Source organism: Gossypium raimondii, chromosome 10 (genome assembly GCF_025698545.1).
Source record: "Gossypium raimondii isolate GPD5lz chromosome 10, ASM2569854v1, whole genome shotgun sequence".
NCBI lineage: Eukaryota > Viridiplantae > Streptophyta > Magnoliopsida > Malvales > Malvaceae > Gossypium > Gossypium raimondii.
Window position 1 is genome coordinate 54,452,243 of NC_068574.1, and position 23,103 is coordinate 54,475,345.

The following is a 23,103-nucleotide window of genomic DNA, read 5'->3' on the forward strand; positions in this document are numbered from 1 at the left end:
TATGAAGAAGTTCAATTGATTTCTTATGGATGAAAAGAATCCGAATAATCAAGTCAACCTTTCAAAATATCATGTAAAAACCAGTCTCTATACTTGATTATACGTAATGAAAAAATTGATATAGGTTTCCCATTGATACTTACGTAACTAAGATTGAGTTGGACAGATCAACAATCACTGGAATAACGGTTCGATGGAGGAGAATTATCTCAAGAGAAATCATCATCCAAAATAAAAAAGAATAGATTAGGACTAGTAATGATCTATGAAAATAGGAGAGGAGGAATAGAAGTTCAATTATAATTAAAGAATTGAAGAGGAAACGAAAAATGGCGAAGAACAATGACTAACGCAGTGGTAGTACGACAATGCTACAATGGCAGAACGACGGCGGTGCGATGGTGGTGCAACGGTGATGAGGTGTGGAAGAAAGGGAAGTTTTGGTGATGATGTGGTGGTGGTTTGATGAGAAAGTGGTGGTCAACGGTGGTGATTAAGTGGCAAAAAGTAAAATAAATGGTGGTTGAATGAGGAATAATAGAGAAAAGGGAGGAGAGAAAAGTTCGAATGAAAAACAAATGGGATTCTATGGTGTCTAGGTGCATGGGACAGTAATAGAATGGTAAATGAAGGAAAAATGGCAACAATGGGACAAAGGAAATAAAGGTGGATCATGAGGGAACCAATGGAGTGAAAATGGGGCTATTGGGGGAAGGTTGACTAGATAAGCAAGGAAAGAATCTTCCATTACATGGCAACTATGTATGAACGACACAAGGGGGTTTGACCAAGGTTTAATGTGGAAAAAAATTCTAAATAAATATGTAGGTGAAAGGAATTGAACATAGGATCTTAAGGAAATTAATTAAGCTCCACAAACTAGGCTACTTACTTGCTTGCACATGAAATAACAAAATTAAAATAGAAAATATGGGGCATGACAAATTTACTTGTAAAGATTCCTTTATGAGAGAATGTAGTACTTGCTTTGAAGTACGTGAGGTCAGAAAAGAACCTAGCTAATCTACTAACTAACGGGTTTAGTAGGAAAATAGTTCTTGATTCGTCGAGAGTGATAAATCTTAAGGCCAGTGGTTGAGGAATTCATAGTGAATACCCAATTTAGTTCTTTAAGTTTAATGTGGTCAAACAAAACCATGGAAGGACTCATAGTGTACATTCTACCTATCCCTATGGCGAACAATGTACATGCATAAGGTTAAGTTCTCACTCTTAATGAATTAATATCCCAGGATTTGGGTGGTCCTATTGAGATAGACTTGATGAATTCACCAACATGTGAGGTTGGTTTTACTACTCTTAATGAGTTCATATCCTAGAGTTTGGGTGATTATATTGAAATGGACTTGATGAATTTAACGAATTTAAATTTGAGAGGATGAGCTCAATAAATGCTCTTAATGATTTCATAGTCCTGATTCAGATGGTCTATATTGAGATAGATTTGATGAAATCACCTACGTAAGTGTGAAGGACTAGCCACCTTCTATGAAAGATATTACGTAGTCTTTCTAGAGCACTTACCAGCACCCCGAGGTGTATTGGCTAAAATTTTTTGATCTATCGCAGAACATCAATTGAATCTAAAATTAGTTGTGTGTCATGAGTTAACCCTTATCTTAACAAGTTCAAAATTATTTCACTTGTTAAAGTGAAGAATCACTCATTTCACTACGTACTAGTTCAAATCCACAAGATACTACTGCTTCAGTGGCTAATTTCGCTATTTCTCTTCTCATGTTTTACCCTTTTTTTATCATGTTTACAAAAACTATTTTGCACTAATGGGGGAATGTTGGTAATGCAACGAAATTGAAAAAAATATTTTTAAACAGTTACGATTTGACAAAATTAGAATCTAGCTTTTAAACGGTTACGATTTGAAACAATTAGAATCTGGCTATTGAGATTTTTTAGGAAATTGACTCTGCAAATTTATCATTTTGCCCTTTCAACAAATAGAATAGAAAGTCATTCTCCTCAATTTTCATAGAACACAACAAGAGAAAAAACAACTTCTCTCATCGTTTTGTTCTCTAAATTCTGGTGTTCTACGAAATTACATGAGAGGGAAATTCAGTCTAGGAGATTTCTTTTAAATGGGATCATTTATGACCCCTCCAATCTTTCCTGAGAATTAAACCTAGTGTGGTTTCGTCGATTTTTTTTTAGTTTATTTTTTGACCAACTATTTTTGTTTTTTCGGTTTCGATTGCTTTCGAGAAAAGCAATACTAACTGTGTTCCACCTTCTTTATTCAAGTGTACAAATATTGAAGTATTGTGTTAACCTTGGGATGCGACATCCACTACACGATTATGTTGATCAAGGCGAATTTACTTCTAAAGCAGTGATTATTCCATGACACAGTAATTTCATTATTTATTTACACTCAGTTTGATTTCCTGTCAACGCTAACAGTTTTATTTTTGCAACAGTATATTTCCAATAGTTGAGAGGACATTTGTTATTTAAAAAAAATTACCATATCAACAATACCACCTCAATATAGTCTAAAAAATAAGGTCGAATCGTGCTAGAATGTTGCATACTTCATAACTTCATTCGCAGCTGGAATTGAGATGATCCATACTTTGAAGAGTACATGAAAAATTATCCTAATAATCTTAGTTATATAAATTCAAATATCAATTTAAATGATTAAGAAATAGGTGAAGGACCAACAAGTTAATGAGAATATGTTAAATGCCAAAGAGAGAATAATCCAACAAATATGGAATATTAAAGCAATTAGATAAAATTGCATACGATACTTATTTTTCTTGTTATTTTTATTTGTAATCATACTGTCACTACTTTCTTGAATTAAGATATTACATACAGTGGGTTAATTTTAATTTTGTTACTTTAACGAGTGAGAGGTGTTCCATTTCATGACTAAATTATTTGTAATTAAAGATGAAGAGTTAGAACTTAATTACAAATTAATTGACTCCTAATTATATATGTCGATCGATCCTTCCGCTAGCTCAATATAACTCTGCATTGATTGTTTATAAGAACCATTTTATAAATGGATGAAATGATGTATGAAAATAGATTATATGAATTATTATACACAATAAATGTATTTTCTCAAGTAATAAGAGACAACTTAGAAATTAATTTAATTTATTTGGATTATTATCTAATTGAATGTGATTAAATAATTGTGTCCAAAGTGAAAATTAAATTAATTAGTCATTACAATTTTACTAAATAAGACAATTCAATTTATTTACTCATAATATCTAATACGATAAAGTTTTTATAACTTTGATGAAATTAGAATTGTGTTGAATAATTATATGAGCTTATTTTAATTTAATTTAATTTAAAACTGGACTACACATACATCTATACTCAATACATGAAAAGCCCTCGAGAGCCCAATTAATAGGCAAATGGGCAACACACTTCGATGGTAATCCTAGTGTTTGCCGCCTACCTTATAGAGTTCTAGTAGAACTTTTCTTTTCTTTTCTTTTAAAATATTATTTCCCCTCTCTTAGTATTCTAGTAGAACTCTTGTAATTCTCCCCTATATATAGTGACTAGGAGCTAGCAAAAATAATAAGAAAATATATGAGGATACTTTGTTGAATTTTAGTGAAAACTTTATTTGGGTTATTTTCTTGGAGTTCAATAAATTCTATTTTTCATGAGTATTTGTTAGAGTTGTGTGACCCAAATTCTAAGAGATTGCTTGCAAGTCAAGTTAAACAAAATATATTTTCTTTCTAAAAGATTTAGTATTTATGAGTATAATATATTTATCATTTATTAACATGATATATTTGACTTTGATTAGAATTAGGTTTTTTCAACCTATAAATAGATGTAGTTGAAACTCTTCTTTAAATCATTCAAATTCGACATAGTGAATTTTGTTCTCCTCTGCCCGTGGTTTTTTCTCGAAAGGGTTTCCACGTAAAAATCTACGTGTTCTTTATTTTTATTTCTTTTTTCTTTGTGTTATATTGTCATTATCGATGTTTTATTTTTACAAATTGGTATTAGAGCTTCCGGGTTGTTCATCTCGATCATAGTAATGGCATCTTTGAAGTATGAAATTTCACTGTTGGATCGCAACACCAAATTTGCGTGGTGGCAGATTAAGATGCAAGCAGTTGCAGATGGATTTGGAGGATGCCCTTCTAGAGATAGATAATATGCATTCGACATTAACAGATGAAGAGAAGAAGCATAAGGATCGAAAGGTGTTAAAACAATTACATCTGCATTTGTCTAACGAAATTTTGCAGGATGTGATGAAGGAGAAGACCACTGCTGCATTATGGAACAGGCTGGAACAAATATGTATGTTGAAAATTCTAACCAGTAAGTTGCATATAAAGCAGCGTCTTTATACTCATTGTTTGGAAGAAGGTGCATTTGTGCACGAACACTTAACAGTGTTTAAAGAAATTTTCTCAAACCTGGAGGCCATGGAGGTTCAATATGATAAGGAAGATCTAGGGTTGATTCTACTTTGTTCGTTGCCCCCGTCTTATATAACCTTTAGAGACACGATTTTATATAGCTGCGAGTCTCTCACAATTGATGAAGTTTATGATTTTTTGACCTCGTACGATAAGATAAAGCATATTGTGGTTAAACCTGACTCTAAGGGAGAGGGTCTCATTGTTCGTGGGAAACAAGATTGGAATGCTGATGATGATTGTGGAAGGACACAGGAATGAAATCCTTGCAGTAAATCTAAGGGTAGATAGAAGTCTTCAAATAGAGGTAAAACTTGTAACTTCTACAAGAATAAAGGGCACATTAAATCTGAGTGCTATAAGCTACAAAACAAGATCAAAAGGGAGGCTACGAATTAAAAGGGAAAACAACTAGAAAATTTCGGTGAAGTTGATGTTGTAGAAGACTACAGCGATGATGAACTTCTAGTCGCTTCTGTCAACAATTCTAAAGTAAGCGAAGAGTAGATTCTTGATTCGGGCTACACCTTCCACATAAGTCCCAATCGGGATTGGTTTACAACTTACGAAACAGTGTCTGAAGGTGTTGTTTTGATGGGAAATAATGCTTAGTGTAAAATTGAAGGTGTTGGAACGATTAAAGTTAAGATATTTGACGGAGTTGTCACAACACTTAGTGACATGCGACATGTTCCAAAATTGAAGAGAAATTTAATTTCGTTGAGTACTCTTGACTCAAAAGGTACAAATACACAGCTGAAAGTAGGGTTTTGAAGATTTCCAAAGGTTCCCTTATTGTGATGAAAGGACAGAAAAAGACTGCCAAGTTATATGTTTTGCAGGGTTCTACTATTATTGGTGATGCAGCTATCGCTTCCTCTTCCGGTCAGATGATGATATTACTAAACTTTGGCATATGCGCCTAGGGCATATGAGTGAGAATGGCATGACAGGATTGAGAAAAAGAGGACTTCTTGCTGGGCAAGGAATTTACAAACTAAAGCTCTGTGAGCACTGAGTTTTTGGGAAGCAAAAGAAAGTTCGATTCACTAGAGCAATTCATAACACAAAGGGAATGTTGGAGTATATTCATTCTGATCTGTGGGGGCCATCTAGAGTGCCTTCGAGAAGTGGAGCTAATTATATGCTAACTTTTATGAATGATTTTTCTAGAAAAGTTTGGGCATTCTTCCTGAAGCAGAAAAGCGATGTGTTTTCCGCATTTAAGTCTTGAAAAACTATGATTGAAAAACAGACGAGAAAACAAATAAAATACATTCGCACAGAAAATGGCTCAGAGTTCTGTTCTGATGAGTTTAATAAATTGTGCAAGTCAGAATAGATCGTGAGACACTTGATAGTTTGTCATACTCCACAGTAAAATGGTGTTGTAGAATGAATAAACAGAATAATCATGGAGAATGTTCGATATATGTTGTCAAATGCCAACTTACCAAAGACATTTTGGGCCAAAGCAGCCTCTACTGCATATTTTTTTATCAACCGATCTCCATCTGTTTCTATTGAGAAAAAGACTCCACAAGAGGTATGGTCTGGTAATCCTGCTAACTATTCTAATTTAAAGATCTTTGGGTGTCCTGCGTATGCTCATGTTGATAATGGCAAATTGGAACCGAGATCTATTAAATGTGTTTGTCGTGGTTATAAAGCTAGTGTAAAAGGGTATAAGTTATGGTACCCTGAAAATAGAAAAGTTGTAATTAGTAGAGATGTTGTTTTTGATGAAACTGCTATGCTACCAAACTTATCTCTTAAAGACTCTTTCAATAAAGAAAATCAAAAGCAGGTGGAGTATCAGATTAATCTAGAATCTACAACAGAGTCGACTTCTCAAGCCAGTACACAAATTCAGAATAGAGTTGCTTCTTTACCACAATACTCTATTGCGAAAAATAGAACTAGAATAGAAATTAAACCTCCAAAGAAGTATGCCGAGGCTGATTTAGTTACTTATGCTTTAAATGTGACTGAAGATATAGATGCAAACCAAGAGCCATCTAATTTTTCTAAGGCGTTTAGCTGTGAAGACTTAGAAAAGTAGATGTTTGCTATTGAAGAGGAGATGAAATCGCTCCACAAAAACAGAACATGGGATCTTATAAAACTTCCTAAAGGTAAAAAAAATATAAGAGAATATCAAATATTAATTTATCTTATAAACTTTGCTTTATTTATTTATTTTTTAATTTTAAATATTAATTGTATATATAACAAATTTTATTAGTATACAAAAATATTTATTTTATATTAAAATAAATTTTAAATCAAAACTTTATTTTGAAGCAATGGCATGCTAAAATTATGAGAGAATACTAAAATTATAAGGATAACCAATAATTATGAAAGCATACCCAAAATTAGGAAGGAATAACAAAACTATGAAAAGAAGGAAAAGAAATGAAGGAAGTTGTTTGTGGTAGATGATCATTAATACCAAAAATTTAAAAGGCTTATAGCTTAGAAAAGGCATTTAAGAAAGAATAGTTTGCTCTAAAAGAGTTGATTAAGTTAATTTATTAACGATTTCTATTTTAAATCATGTTGACCGTTAAAATTAATTGATAGATCAATTAGATGTTGACACGTGATAATTTCTAATTTAATCATATATTTTCTCATGAAAACATTAGAAATCATAAAAATTTATAATGAATTCTAACAAATTATAATTTTTTTATAAAATTAATAAAAACATATTTAAAATATTTAAAATGTTATAAAAACTAATAAAAATCATAAAAATTATTAAAATCATAAAAATTATAACAATTATTAAATAGAGGTAAAACTTGTGACTTCTGCAAGAAGAAAGGGCACATTAAATCTGAGTGCTATAAGCTATAGAACAAGATCAAAAGGGAGGCTACGAATTAAAAGGGAAAACAACCAGAAAATTTCGGTGAAGTTGATGTTGTAGAAGACTACAGTGATGATGAACTTCTAATCGCTTCTGTCAACAATTCTAAAGTGAGCAAGGAGTGGATTCTTGATTCGGGCTACACCTTCCACATGAGTCCCAATCGAGATTGGTTTACAACTTACGAAACAGTGTCTAAAGGTGTTGTTTTGATGGGAAATAATGCTTCATGTAAAATTACAGGTGTTGGAGCGATTAAAGTTAATATGTTCGACGGAGTTGTCAAAACACTTAGTGACGTGCGACATGTTCCAGAATTGAAGAGAAATTTAATTTTGTTGAGTACTCTTGGTTCAAAAGGGTACAGATACACAGCTGAAAGTAGGGTTTTGAAGATTTCCAAAGGTTCCCTCGTTGTGATGAAATGACAGAGAAAGACAGCCAAGTTATATGTTTTGTAGGGTTTTACTATTATTGGTGATGCAGCTGTCGCTTCCTCTTCCTTGTCAAATGATGATATTACTAAACTTTGGCATATGCGCCTAGGGCATATGAGTGAGAATGGCATGACAGTATTGAGAAAAAGATGACTTCTTGATGGGCAAGGAATTTACAAACTAAAGTTCTGTGAGCACTGTGTTTTTGGGAAGCAAAAGAGAGTTCGATTCACTAGAGGAATCCATAACATAAAGGGAATGTTGGAGTATATTCATTCTGATCTGTGGGGGCAATCCAGAATGCCTTCGAGAGGTGGAGCTAATTATATGATAACTTTTATGGATGATTTTTCTAGAAAAGTTTGGGCGTGTTTCCTGAAGCAGAAAAGTGATGTGTTTTCCGCATTTAAGTCTTGAAAAACTATGATTGAAAATCAACGAGAAAACAAATAAAATACCTCCACACAGACAATGGCTTAGAGTTCTGTTCTGATGAGTTTAATAAACTGTGTAAGTCAAAATAGATCGTGAGACACTTGATAGTTTGTCATACTCTACAGCAAAGTGGCATTGCAGAACGAATAAATAGAATGATCATGGAAAAGGTTCGATGTATTTTGTCAAATGTCAACTTACCAAAGACATTTTGGGCCGAAGCAGCCTCTACTGCATATTTTTTTATCAACCGATCTCCAGCAGTTTCCATTGAGAAAAAGACTCCACAAGAGGTATGGTCTAGTAATCCTGCTAACTATTCTGATTTAAAGATCTTTGGGTGTCCTGTTTATGCTCATGTTGATAATGGAAAATTGGAACCGAGATCTATTAAATGTGTTTTTCTTGGTTATAAAGCTAGTGTAAAAGAGTATAAGTTATGGTGTCCTGAAAATAGAAAAGTTGTAATTAGTAGAGATGCTGTTTTTGATGAAACTGCTATGCTACCTAACTTATCTCTTAAAGACTCTTCCAATAAAGAAAATCAAAAGCAGGTGGAACATCAGATTAATCCAGAATCTACAACAGAGTCGGCTATGCAAGCCATTACACAAATTCAGAATAGAGTTACTTTTTTACCACAATACACTATCGCGAAAAATAGAACTAGAAGAGAAATTAAACCTCAAAAAAAGTATGCCGAGGCTGATCTAGTTACTTATGCTTTAAATGTGGCTGAAGATATAGATGCAAACCAAGAGCCATCTAATTATTCTAAGGCAGTTAGCTGTGAAGACTCAGAAAAGTGGATGTTTGCTATTCAATAGGAGACAGAATCGCTCCACAGAAATAGAACTTGGGATCTTGTGAAACTTCCTAAAGGTAAAAAAGGCTGTCCCATGTAAATGGGTGTTTGAAAAGAAAGAAGGGACTCTAAGAGTTGAAGAACCCAAATATAAAGCAAGGCTTGTTACAAAAGGTTACAGTCAAATTCCAAGAGTAGACTTCACAGATGTGTTCTCCCCAGTTGTGAAGCATAGTTCGATTTGAGCTTTGCTTGGTATTGTGGCCATGCATAATTTAGAGCTTGAGCAGTTAGATGTAAAAACTATATTTTTGCATGGAGAACTTGAGGATGATATTTACATGCAACAACCAGAGGGTTTTACAGTCTCAGAAAAAGAGGCCTATGTTTGCTTGCTGAAAAAGTCCATTTACAGTTTGAAACAGTCACCAAGGCAGTGGTACAAGAGGTTGGATTCATTTATGACTTCTTATGATTTCAAAAGAAGTAGTTTTGACAGTTGTGTTTGCTTTAAGAAAAAAAGTGATGGTTCTTTTGTGTATCTACTCCTTTATGTTGATGACATGTTGATAGCAGCAAAAGATAAAGGAGAGATAATAAAGGTCAAAGCCCAACTAAGTGAAGAATTTGATATGAAAGATTTGGGACTAGCAAAGAAGATACTTGGTATAGAGATTCTCAAATATTAAAAAGCAAGTAAATTGTACCTAAGTCAAAAGGGGTACATTGAGAAAGTTCTTTGTAAGTTCAATATGCAGAGTGCTAAGCCTATTAGTACTCCTTTAGCAACCCATTTCAGACTTTCATCGGCTTTGTCTCCACAATCAAATGATGAGATTGAGTACATATCACATGTTTCATACTCTAGTGTAGTGGGATCTCTTATGTATGCTCTGGTTTGTTCACGTCCAGATTTATCATATGCAGTCAGTACAGTTAGCAGATACATGGCAAATCCCTGTAAAGAACATTGGAAAATAGTTCAGTAGAGTTTAAGATACTTACGAGGTACTACTGATGTTTGCATACAGTTTGGAAGAACTAAAGATGAAGCCATTGGGTATGTTGGTACTGATTTTACTAGAGACCTTGATTGAAGAAGATCTCTCACAGGTTGTGTCTTTACCATCGGAGGTTGTGCAATCAGTTGGAAAGCCACTTTGCAAACTACAGTCGATTTGTCTACCACTAAAGCTGAGTACATGGTGATTACTGAAGCTTGTAAAGAAGCTATTTGGTTAAAAGGACTCTTTAGTGAACTCAATGAAGACCTTCAAATCAGTACATGATTTTGTGACAATTAGAGTGCCATCTTCTTTACAAAAGATCAAATGTTTCATAAGAGAACAAAACACATTGATGTTCGGTATCATTTTTTTCATGATATTATTGCTCGTGGTGATATTGTTGTGAGCAAAATTAGTACTCATGAAAATCCTGCAGATATGATGACTAAGTCACTTCTTATAACCAAGTTTGAGCATTACTTAGACTTGGTTGGTTTTCATTATTAAAGTTAAACCCTTAAGGCATTTTATGGAAGAGGTGAAAAACTTGTTCGTTTAAAATTCGTGTCGAGGTGGAGATTATTAGAGTTGTGTGACCCAAATTTTAAGAGATTGCTTGCAAGTCAAGTTAAACAAAATATATCTTCTTTCTAGAAGATTTAGTATTTATGAGTATAATATATTTAGCATTTATTAGCATAATATATTTAACTTTGATTAGAATTAGGTTTTTTCAACCTATAAATAGATGTAGTTGAAACTCCTCTTGAGATTATAATTGTATGCTCTTTGGAAATTATAATTCAAATTTGTGATATTGAAATTTTCGGTTTTGGATTCCCTTAGAGAAAGTCGACTTTCCCCACTAGAAAGTCTTAGTTTTCATCCTATATTTCGTTATTAAATAGAACCCATTCTCTAAGCATTCAAGAGTTCAACAATAGCGTAGAAGATCATTCAGTTGAAAGCCAGAAGGATTTAGATGCTAGGTCCAATATTCAACAAATCTCCCTAACTCAATAATACAAGTACTAAATTTGGTGAAATTTATTACTATAAATATCACAATCAAGATCTAGTTTTGTGAAAATTTCTAAAATTTATCTGTGCAAATAAAACTATTTTTCATAACTTGTTTTTTCAACATTTACACCCCTTTTGCTAGATCACAAAAATTTGTACTCTGTATTGGATATTCACTTAGTACTTTCAACTTGGATTTTCCTCAAAATCCTTCTTTTCATGCTTCTTAAGGAAGCATCACTCCTTTTTTTTTTTTTTTGAAAGGTAAGGAAGCATCACTCTTAAAAGGTCATGTTTGATTGGAAAAATAACTTCATTCATTCGAATACATATCTCCATTCAAATGAATTTGTGCCAATAGTTGATCTGTCATCTTTGGGCCATCAAACATTACATTTTGAATATTGCAAAAAGCTTTATCAATTTCACAAAATTTTAATAACAAGGATACCAGCAATGCTTACTACAATGACAACCATAAATAAAAGCAGAACTTCCATATATCATATATACAACATATTCAACAAATGTAACAACAACAATTACATAGTAATTTTAATGATTTCAACATTGTTAATAACAAACAATCCAATAAAAGTAATAACACAATTTCTTTATGCCATACAAAAAACAAATTTTTAACAATTGGAATAATAGTAATAAGATAACATTATCTCCAAAACACACTTAGAAATTTACTTTTAACATTTGATTAATACAACAATAACATAGCACTGGCTACAAACATTAATGCCAACTATTATACCACTAATTTATGAATTATGAAAAAAAAATCCCATTGAATGAGTTGCAGAACATTTGCACATGATGAAATTCTGAAAAAAAGATATTTTTGAATGACTTTTTTTTTATCTTTCATTTCAAATGAAAACGTACAACTTATAAAAGAGGAAAGGGGAAATGAGTAGCTTAAGTAATCCAGAAGTTGACAAGCACAAGTGTGGACTCCATTAAAAAGAGCCTAAGTGTGACATATATAAAAAATGAATTGTTATTTCATAATGTCAATTTTTTAAGGGAAATTTTGAAAAATTGTCAACAATACATCAAAATGATTTATACAATATATTTATTTAACATATACAACAACATCTACTAATGTTGAAATAATCTTAAAATATATTTCCAAAAATAAGTTTTGGAGATATTAGGATATGAATGTGTTGTATAATCATTGTATTTGTTGACGACTCGTATCTTTCTTTTAAGAAATAAAGGAGAAAATTACAATAGTGAATCAAGACTGGAGCCCAAAATTATAAAAGCCCATAAAAAGCCCAGCCAAGAAAAAGGTGTCATTTGCCAATTTAATCCCTGCGTCTGGTCTTAAATATCCAAAATGCCGCTAAACCTTCAGACAAGAAAGCCTCGTAAACCCCCAGCTGAAACTTTAAACCCGCCGGCCCTTTATTTTTCATTGCAGGAAAGGGAAACAACAAATTCCTCTAAAATTGCCGTTTCTTCACTTAATAGAAAAAAATTTTGTAATCTAAGAAACAAAATTTTTGTTAGCCTTTGGTTTGATTTTTCATTTTAATGGCCAAGGGAGATGATGCAGTGAGAAGAAAGAAAAACAAAGCACAAAGAAAGAAGCTAAATAGGAAAAGTGATTCTTCAACTGTATCAGCTCGAGTTGCTTCCATTATCGCCGCCAAAAAGCGCCGAAAAGCCGGTAAACGTCGCATTTGTCAGGTAGTCTAATGACCCTTTCATTAGTTCTCATCGATTTTCCTTTTTCTTTTTCTGGGTTAAATTTGGTTCTTACTTTTTACTTTTTGGAGTAAAATTTAGGCGTTTGGTAATTAATAAATTTGACATAGTATTGAATTGGGTGAGTTAGAGATGTGGGAATTGCTTGTTTTACTTAGAAGTGGAAATATGGATACATTATTGGTAGGAATGGTTATAATTCTTTTAATAGCATGGGAGGTCGAAGTTGGATGTGGGGTACTTCTTTTGTGTATGTAGGATGACCAGTGAATTAGTTTATCAGCAACGAGCTGGTGGGAAAGAACTAAATACTGATTTGTTCATAGCATAGAATGAGATTTTTATATGATGAGGAGCATGAATGGGGAATGATAGCCGGTTTGGGGATGGTTTGTTTTGATAAATTATTAGATTGTTCAGGATAATATGAGTGAAAAAAGTTATTGCAAATTTAATCTGGCTTCAACTGTTTTTGCTGTTAGTGATGCATAATTCTGTTGTAACATAGTGGTTTTTAACATGTTATTCAGGGGATGTGTTTTAGCCTTCCGACTCCTGATGATCCCTTCAATGAGAGACTCGATAAGAAGGATATCAGTAGAAGGGAACCCCAAAAACCCAAACCTTCGAAACTGGATCGTAAAGTTTCAGCCAAGAGGAAGGACAGTGTGGCAACAAAAGGATCTGTTCTTGGGCATAATGTGGCTTTGAAGGATGAACAGAAAAAATCAGTTACATTAATTAATAATATGGGGAAGTCTAGACATATAGACTCAGGCAAAATGGAGATTCAGCAAGATGGAAAGAAGGTTGGTCTCCATGGTAATCAGGAACAAGCCTGTAAAAGTTCTGATTTTCCATCAAAGTATCTTATACTCTGCCTGAAAGCAATAGAGGATACATTGTATCCTGATGGTACCTACAATGGCGAAGAGGAAAAGCGGCTATTTGTGAACCCATGGGGTATTGAGTTCTGGAAATGTTATTCTGCTGGGAAGGATATACTTGAGACAAGTGGGTCATCTTCTGATTTTGAGCAAATTGCATGGATTGCTTCAACTGCTGCTGATGTTATTTCTAGGAGAGAGAAAGAAGGTTACTTGTTTACTGGCCCTTTCCTTCTATTCATTGTACCATCCAAAGAAAAAGCTCTCAAGGTTTCTATGATCTTCTCTATACCTTTTCATTATACGCTTATTTGTTGGTTTTGTGTTTTCAATGACTTCTTTCTTCAGCCGTTTTCTTCTGTTATCTTTAGAAGCCCAACACAATTTAGTAATCTACAATGATAGGCCTCTTGTGATATAGGCTAATGTCAAGGTAGTGGATAGAAGGACCGATGTGGCTTCTGCTTCATTACTTAATACTATATTAATATTTCACCATCCACTAAGATAAATGGAAAACGTAAACCTATATTCAAGTGTTAGTTGTTACAATACCCAAGAATATGATCATATTTGAATAGAGGCTGAGGCTGTTTTGCTAATTTACTATTCTAAAACAATATTACTTTTATGCATTGATGTGGTAAGCCTATTTTTTGTTGATTTATTTATTCATGTAATAAGTTATCATTTATCCTGCTCAGGTACGCTCGCTCTGCAAGCCTCTGAAAGCTCAGGGGATACATACAGTGAGTTTACACCCCGGTGCTTCCATAGACCATCAGATCAATGGGTAAATATAATCTAAATCTTTAAATTAAACCTTCTCCTGGCAAAGATTAATGTGGTGTTTTTCCCTCAATTCTGTGGTTTTCTTCTGTAGTCTGCAGAGTTGTGAACCTGAGTTTCTCGTGTCAACACCTGAGAGACTTTTGGAGCTAGTTTCCTTAAAGGCCATAGATATATCTGGGGTCTCCATGCTGGTAAGCCTGTCTATATAATTTGGAAATTCTCTTGTTGCATATAATGTGCTCCCTTATTTCAATGGTCAGTCTGTAATGTTATCTATATAAACAAGTTTCTTAAAGTGTTGGACAATGTTTATGGTTATTTATGCATGTACAACTAGGTTTTTTCAACTTAACATATTCTTTATGAAATTTCTCCTTTCATTTTTTCTTCTTACTGACATTTCTTCCATTCTGCTAGATTTTTAGATTTTCAGATGAAGTTAATTTTGTGCACAAGTAATAGTGCAATTCAAGCATACTTTAGGACTATACATGTTGCATATAGCAAGGTTAATGATATATATCATTTGAACATTTTCCCATTTTGGAATGTCATCAAGTTTCACTCAGGGTCATAATATTTTGGATTCATTTACTTCTAGTTGCCCACCCATCCTTGCCACCTATCTCCCTCTACATTGCATTGAAGTCGTTAAATTTTACCATCTAAAGATTAAATGCTTGAATAGGTTATTGATGGTATGGAGTCTGCTTCTGGAGGTTGTTATCTTGATACTGTAAAGTCTGTCAGGCAGTCTATTTCAGGAAAACCCCATACTCTGGTGTTCTTTAATTCCTTCAATAATGCTTATGTCCCTGCTGTGCAAAGTCTACTGACTGGATTAGTCTATAGATTATCGCTCAATGATTCTGTTGCCAGTCAAAGTGCTGGCATCATCCAGTCTATATATGTCTGCTCCTCAAAGGAAGAAAGGACAATGAAGGTAGTCTCTCTGTCTCTCTTTCTCTCTCTCTCTATATACACGTATATATCTGTAACTTCTCCCCCGTATTATTGCATAAAGAAAACTGATTTTTATTTTTAATGTAAGCTCTTGCTATATTAAGATTCCAGACCAGTTTTCTGTAAGGAAATGGGCAAAGTGAGGCATAAGCCTTATGAAGTAAGGCAAATTTTTTTTTCTAAAATTTATGGTTATCCTTTCAAGTTTTAAAATTTATTTATGTGAAAATAATATATCCGAAATTGACGTTGGCTGTGTGGAGGTGGTTCAAACATTGGCAATGACAGAAGTCAGACATGATTTTAATTATGAAAATTATTGCTTTCTAGTAATGATATTGCATGAACACATTGAATCCTTGCTTTAATGAAGCATAAAGTGATGATAATTCAACTGAAGATTCTATGGATATATTATAAGCTTTACTAAAAAGAAAAGCTTGACATTTCAAAATTGTATAATTACAAATTTACATCTTATAATTTTGAGAACTAGGTCATGTTAGAGCCTACTTGTTTCAGCTAAAGTAGTGGTCAGAGAACTAATTAGATTTCAGCTTAATTATGAAGGAATGAGTATAGTTATAGCTTGATTAAAATAATGAATCCAGATCACTTGCTGATGATAAACACAGAAAATACTTAAAAATAATCAAAACTGAGATGTTTTCAGCAGTTAAGCTGAGAAAGTTCAAAGGAGTCTGAGTTAAAAGGAATGTGTGATAAAATGGATTTTGTTTTCCTCTGCATTTTTATTTGAAAGTGGAAAGCAAAAAAAGGAAAAAAGGATTTAGGACAAAACCTATAAGTTGGAAAGCTCCTTGTTCTGCCTATATTTGTCAAAATGGTGAAGGTACCTCAACTTCCTGCTTGAGTGGTACACTCCTATCCTCTCCTACTGATGAGGATCTAAAAGCTTTGAAGTTCAAGTTTGCTGCATCATGACATTGTTTCTTTGCCTCATTATTATCCTTATTAGTCAGCCTTTAAATGTGAGGATTGTGCTGAGAGTCCAACATGTTGTTATTAATCAGGAAGGTAAATGTAAGTTACTGCTTATTTGGAAGTGCTGTCTATGTGGTGGGAACGGATCTGATTGCCCCCCTAAACGGGCTTTTAATATCTGTACTTTAATATCTGAACTGAGAAAGTAAGAAAACGAGAAGGGTGTGTTTACCTACTCATTTTTTACTCACTCATTGGCTATCAATCAGCTCTAGGAATAGATTATTCAACATTATACTGTAATTAGCTTTTCTTTCATTGAAGGAAGATTTTAGAAATACCATTAGATTTCCTTAATGTTGGGAATCATTGTGGAGCGGCTGATCCAATTTGTAATTAGTTATAGATGCATTCCATGTGCTTATGTGCATTTATCACCTTATCATCATTTTTATTTTCTAGGATTGATCTTACCATGTTGCTCCCTTGGTCTTCTACATCATATTCACACTGTTCTCTCTCACGCGCTTTTGGTTTTGTTTTGGTGGCGAGAAGTAAGGTGGATCATTATGGAAAGAAGGGGTGTGGGAACTTTATCGGATAGTGATAATAGATTAACACTTTCACTAAATGTTATTATTTTTTGGACATTAAGATTTTACTTCCAGTTTTCCATGATTTAATATTCTAAATCTTGTACATAACATTTTACAGGGCATTCAAGCTTTGGATAATGCTTATTCCAATCAAATAATAGCACAACATTTGAAGGTTCTCTATGTAGTTGGAAAAGACAATAATATTCAGAAATTAGTATCAGCTGTCAAATTCAAGGGATATTCCATCTCAATCAGCTCCTACTTGAATAGCATGGAATCCGGAAACAGGTAAAATCTGAATTATCAATATGTACGTGTATATATATGTTGAGGCAGTTTTTGAGTAGTGGCAAGGAGTAGTGCCCCATAGATTTAGAGAAACCGAACTGTGTAAACATATTGTGTATTATTTGTTTTTCTGCCTTGTTCATTCTCAGTACCTGAAGCAGTTGGCACAGGACTTAAGCACTGCTTCTGCCACTGCTCAAGTTTGCTTGCAAATATAGGATTAGTCCTTTCAATATATTTTCATGTCCTTTAAAGTTTGAACATTCAATTTAAAAGATATATGCTAGTTGGACCCTATATTTAAAAGCTATTTGCATGTTGTCATTATTGCTGGTGCATGTATCCATAACTGATATGTTGTTATTTTCTTCTCCAGCCTAGACTGTGGTGGCAGAATGAGACCCACAGTCTCCATTATGGATACTGAAAACATCAGTTGTACAGATTTGGGAGAGTATGGTGTTGTAATAATTCCAGACTTTGTTCTATCAATTGATGATTATCTTCAAATTCTCACGAGGATGGCACGGCACACAGTCAATGGTGTATTGCATAGTTTTTTAACTAAAGATGATTCGCAGCATGCTGGCCCGTTGATCGAAATCCTTGAACAATGTGGGCAGGAAGTAGCTGAAGAGCTAAGAAACTTGTGAGATGGGGATCTTCAGTGTTGGAATGCTTGAAAAGGGATAACCAGTCATTGTTTCAAGACCCTCCGATTTCTTTGCAGGTAATGTTAGTAAGTGAACTGTTGCACCTGCAGTTTTGCTAATGCAGCACTGGTGTTGACAATTTGTAAAATTAGTAGGCTGTGTGGTCATAAAGAGGCATAAAACAAGTTATTTGATTATTGTTGGGTCTCGAATGATGAAAAATTAGAGCTTGATTTGAGATAAAATCGAATTATTTGTTCCGTTTAAATTTTAAACATTGATGGAGTATTATTTATTTATCATGTTTTAGTATATAAATTAACAATAAATTAATTTTAACAGATAATATTTAGTTATTTACATGATTTCTTTTAAGAAATCATTTTCCTTGCTACTTAGTTTTTAGTTTCAAAAATTATATTAATACGTATATAATAAATAAAATTTTCTTTTCTTATTACTACATTAATAATTCAACAAGGCATGTGATTAATTTTGACGGGGTCTAATTTGAACCTAATGGAGTCCACCGAAATAATGAATCATTTTCTTTTTATATGTGGAGATGAAAAGAAACGTGGTAATAATATGTACTTAAATTTTTACATCGTGAGGGATAGGGATAAAGATAGATTTAAATTATTAGGGAGTGACGGTAAAGATGAATAAAGAATGGGAAAATTGATCCAAAAGCTAATAATGGGGAGAGGGGAAATGTTTGTCCATATATGAATTCTACTGAAAATGTAAATAATGTAAGCATTAAACACATGTTTTTATTAATTTATATATATTTATATTTTTGGAAAAATAAAATAACAAATATTCATGATATATAGTTCTGAACATGCAGTTAGCTGAGTAGACAATTAGAGCCCATATGCATGGATCTCTTGAAAATGGAGCTCTTGAATGTACCCCAACTTCCTAGCAATCCATTGTTTGTCTCTCTCATTCTCCTTTTCACCCTTTTAATTTGGCTCAAACTAGCAAAAAGGAAACACCTCAATTTGCCTCCATCACCCCCAAAGCTACCTATTATCGGCAACATTCATCAACTTGGCAAACTTCCCCACCGTTCTCTTCGAGACCTCTCAAGGAACTATGGCTCTCTCTTGCTTCTGCATTTGGGTTGTAATCCAACGTTACTGGTTTCATCAGCCGACATGGTTAGAGAAATTCTAAAAGACCATGACGTTGTTTTCTCCGACAGACCAAGTTCCACTGCAACAAATATCTTGTTTTATGGATGCAGGGATATGGCTTTTGCACCCTATGGTGAGTACTGGAGACAACAAAAGAAGCTCAGTGTTGTTGAGCTTCTTAGCCACCGAAGAGTACACTCATTTCAGTTTGTCAGGGATGAAGAAGTTGAACTTCTTATCAACAAAATCCGCCGTGCTTGTCTTAAAGGAGAGTCTATTAATCTCTCAGAGATGCTTATGTTGGTTTCTAGCAACATAGTTTCTCGTTGTGTCATTAGTCGAAGAAGTGAAGAAGAAGAAGAAGATGGGTGCTGCAAGTTCGGGCAGTTGGCAAAAAATACGGTGGTTCTCCTCGCAAGTTTCTGTGTAGGGGATTTGTTTCCTTACCTGAGGTGGGTCGATGTGCTTACGGGATATATTCCACGTTTGAAAGCATTATTTGGAGAACTGGATTCATTTTTTGATCAGATTATTAAGGAGCATACAACATTGAAAACTGATGACCAAGTTTCCAATAAGGACTTCATTTCTATAATTATGCAGCTCCAAAAGGATGGCATGCTTGAGATTGATCTCACAAACATCAAAGCAATCTTACTGGTTATTCAACACCCTCTACTTCCTATGTATATAGCATCCCCCCCCCCCCCCTTTTTGCATGTTGGTCATAAGTCTTTAATTTTGTCAATCTCAGGACATGTTCGTCGCAGGAACGGATACCACTGGAGCGACAACAGAATGGATGATGGCTGAACTCCTAAAGCGTCCAAATGTAATGAAAAAGGTCCAAGAAGAGGTAAGGAATGTGGTGGGAAACAAATATAAGGTGGATATGGAGGATATCAACAAAATGAAGTACTTAAAATGTGTGCTCAAAGAAACTTTAAGACTGCATCCGACTGTTCCTCTTCTTGTTCCTCGACAAACATCTGCAAGTGTTGAATTGGGTGGCTACCACATTCCTTCCAATATCACCATCTTGATAAATGCATGGGCAATTTAAAGAGATCCCAAATGGTGGGAAAACCCAGAAGAGTTCATCCCAGAGAGGTTCGAGAATAGCTCCATTGATTTCAAAGGTCAAGATGTGCAGTTCATCCCATTTGGTTTTGGAAGGAGGAGCTGTCCTGGGATGCCCTTTGCAGTTACTGTTATTGAGTATGTGATGGCTAATCTTTTGTATTGGTTTGACTGGAAGTTACCTGTGGGCGAAATTGCTGAGAACTTGGACATGACTGAACTCTATGGCCAAACAATCAATAGGAAAAACCCTCTTCATGTTGTACCTATGTCTCATTTCAGTTTTTAGATATTATATATTGGCTATGGTTTGAGTCTTTTAGCTCTTTCTTTTATTTGGAGAAGACAATGTTACTATCTTTGGTTCTTGTTGTAGTAATTCAACGAATCCTTATCGTGCAAGTAATCAATATAATAATTCAAGTGCATTTTACAAATTTGTTCCATGTGAAAATGAAACAAAATATTTTTCAATGCATAATATTTGTTTGGATAAAGACAAGCTTCATTTACTCATCCACCTTCTCTTTTATGGTAATCAAAATTTATTGAGCTCTCAGTAGCGAATCCTTTTCTTTTCTCTCAAACCTAAGCCTCTTCACAACCCCTCACACAAAAATGGCCACCAAATCAACTGTTGTGAACCTTGATAACACCAACACCAATTCCAATGTGGTGAAGTTCAATCCGGCATCTTAGTTGCCTATCAAACCAGTAGGCAGCCACAATTTCACGACTAGGAAACCACAAATCTCCGTGCTCATGCATGGACATAACCTCTTTGGTCATGTCGACGGCATATCTGTTGCTCTACCCACCACAATTTCTTACGAAAATAGGAACACTCCAAATCCATTATCAAAACTGGTTTCGCCAAGACCAGTTGGTTCATAACGCCATTCTGGAGTCGGTCGATCCATCCTTACGTCTACTGTTAATTCACATTATTTTACTTCCAATAATTCATTTTTGGTCCAATAATTCATTTACATTACAGTTAATAATTCATCTTTAACTTTGCTTCATTTTTGGTGGGATCTCTACTTTTTCAATAATCCTTTACTTTTTCAATATACTACATACATCATTCATTTTGCAAGTTTAATTCACATTATTTGACCTCCAATAATTGCGGGGTTTACTTGAAATTCTTTTGGTTTCAATAGGTTTTATTTTTATTTTTTAATGCTTAATTTTAATAAATAATAATGAGTTTTTGGAGAAATATTTAAGAAAACTTTTTAGTTGCTACTATTTATATATTATTATGTAATATTTTGGTTTTATTAAGCATTTGATTTTAAATACTTCAATATTCGCACAATTAAGATTTTTACAAAAATAAAAAAACTCATAATAAATCTGGACAATATTATGTCTAGGTTGATTTAAATTTGATCAAAATTTATCATTTTATATTTTTAGAAATTTATATATTTAGATGGGTTTAGGGTAGGATTTTTAATATTAACATTTGTTTTATTATCTTATTTTGTTAAAATATATTTTATATTTTAATAAAAGGAATTTTAATTTATTTTTATGAATTAAAAGTTAAAAGACGCATGGCTTGACTTGATTATTCATCAAATTTTTTTAAAGTTTTGGACTAAAACATATAACAAAATGATACTTTAAGTATTAAATGGACCAAAAAAAGTTTAAGTATCAAAATTAGAAAACAAATATATAAATCATGAATTAAGCTAAAAAATAAATAAAACACGTAATTTAATTATTGTTAGATATTGATCCGTGAAAATTAGAGCTTGATTGAAACAAAACATATATATTTTTTATATTCCCTCATTTTTTGTACTTTTCATATAAATTTTAAATATTCTCTCCAGTATTAAAAATTATGAGGAATATCAATTATTAATTTATCTTATAAACTTTGCTTTATTTATTTATTTTTTAATTTTAAATATTATTTGTATATATAACAAATTTTATTAGCATACAAAAATATTTATTTTATATTAAAAATAAATTTTAAATCAAAACTTTATTTTGAAGCGAAGGCATGCTAAAAATTATGAGAGAATACTAAAAATTATAAGGATAACCAATAATTATGAATGTTGACACCTTTTTTTCTGGTAAAACGGCGTTGACTTGGTTTTTTTTAAAACGAAAACGAAAACAAAAATGGGAGTCACCACCAATCTTTTTTGATGAGGTGTGATTGGGTCACCTTGTAAAAGATGTTATTTTAATAAATGATTTGATTTATTAAAACAATAATTTCGGTCTACGAAATTCAGAAAAACGGGTTCAGGAGTCGGTTACGTACGAGGAAGGATTAGCGCCCTCGTAACGCCCAAAATTGGTACCTAGTTGATTAGTTAATGTCTTAATGTCGAAGATTGAAAACTTTAAAGAGATTTAGAGTACGATCCTTAAAAAAAAAACTCGAACGACATGGATTGAGATTTAAGAGGATATTTGGCTATTTAGTTGAACGAGAAATCGAAACCCAACACGTTAGGGCACGTTTTCTCGAATTTCTAAACGCAAAATATTGCCTCACTTTGAAATTTTAAAAGGATATTTGGCTATTTGGTCGAACGAGAAATCGAAACCCAACACGTTGGGGCACGTTCTCTCGAATTTCCAAACACAAAATATTGCCTTACTTTGAAAGTTTAAAAGGATATTTGGCTATTTGGTCGAACGAGAAATCGAAACCCAGCACGTTAGGGCACGTTCTCTCGAATTTCCAAATGCAAAATATTGCCTTACTTTGAAAGTTTAAAAGGATATTTGGCTATTTGGTCGAACGAGAAATCGAAACCCAGCACGTTAGGGCACGTTCTCTCGAATTTCTAAACGCGAAATATTACCTTATTTGAAAACTTTTTCCTTTTTTATTTGAATAATGGAAGAAAGTCGAGAAAATATCTATCAATATGCATGTAGTTTATTTGATTATGCTTTTAAAGAGATCGTTTAAACTTTGAAAGGATCCT

At 33.3% G+C, this 23,103-nt stretch overlaps 2 protein-coding genes across 3 annotated transcripts in view; both read left to right on the forward strand.

Moving 5' to 3' along the window:
* The first annotated feature begins 12,427 nt into the window (after positions 1–12,427).
* Positions 12,428–23,103, forward strand: part of LOC105777058 (ATP-dependent RNA helicase DBP3) — a 49,029-nt gene continuing 38,353 nt past the window's right edge. The window contains exons 1-7 of one of the 2 annotated variants that reach the window (XM_012600112.2): positions 12,431–12,761; positions 13,310–13,936; positions 14,371–14,459; positions 14,550–14,649; positions 15,147–15,401; positions 17,081–17,253; positions 17,630–18,181. In XM_012600112.2, the coding sequence (XP_012455566.1) occupies positions 12,606–12,761; positions 13,310–13,936; positions 14,371–14,459; positions 14,550–14,649; positions 15,147–15,401; positions 17,081–17,253; positions 17,630–17,906 (1,677 nt within the window). In that variant the 5' untranslated portion in view covers positions 12,431–12,605 and the 3' untranslated portion in view covers positions 17,907–18,181. Of the gene's footprint in view, positions 12,762–13,309; positions 13,937–14,370; positions 14,460–14,549; positions 14,650–15,146; positions 15,402–17,080; positions 17,254–17,629; positions 18,182–23,103 lie in introns of those variants that run through there. The other variant, XM_052622307.1, reaches the window with a different exon arrangement.
* LOC105775608 (cytochrome P450 71A1-like) lies at positions 18,701–20,568 on the forward strand. Its single transcript, XM_052622308.1, has 2 exons — positions 18,701–19,711; positions 19,806–20,568. Exons 1-2 carry the CDS (start codon positions 18,791–18,793, stop codon positions 20,112–20,114), a joined length of 1,230 nt encoding a protein of 409 aa, XP_052478268.1. The 5' UTR covers positions 18,701–18,790; the 3' UTR covers positions 20,115–20,568.

What these genes read in the sequence shown, in the direction of transcription:
- LOC105775608 (XM_052622308.1), top strand. Translation starts at nt 18,791, where the DNA reads ATGGATCTCTTGAAAATGGAGCTCTTGAATGTACCCCAACTTCCTAGC. An exon ending in ACATCAAAGCAATCTTACTG is followed by an intron (nt 19,712 to 19,805) that starts GTTATTCAACAC and finishes TGTCAATCTCAG; the next exon opens with GACATGTTCGTCGCAGGAAC.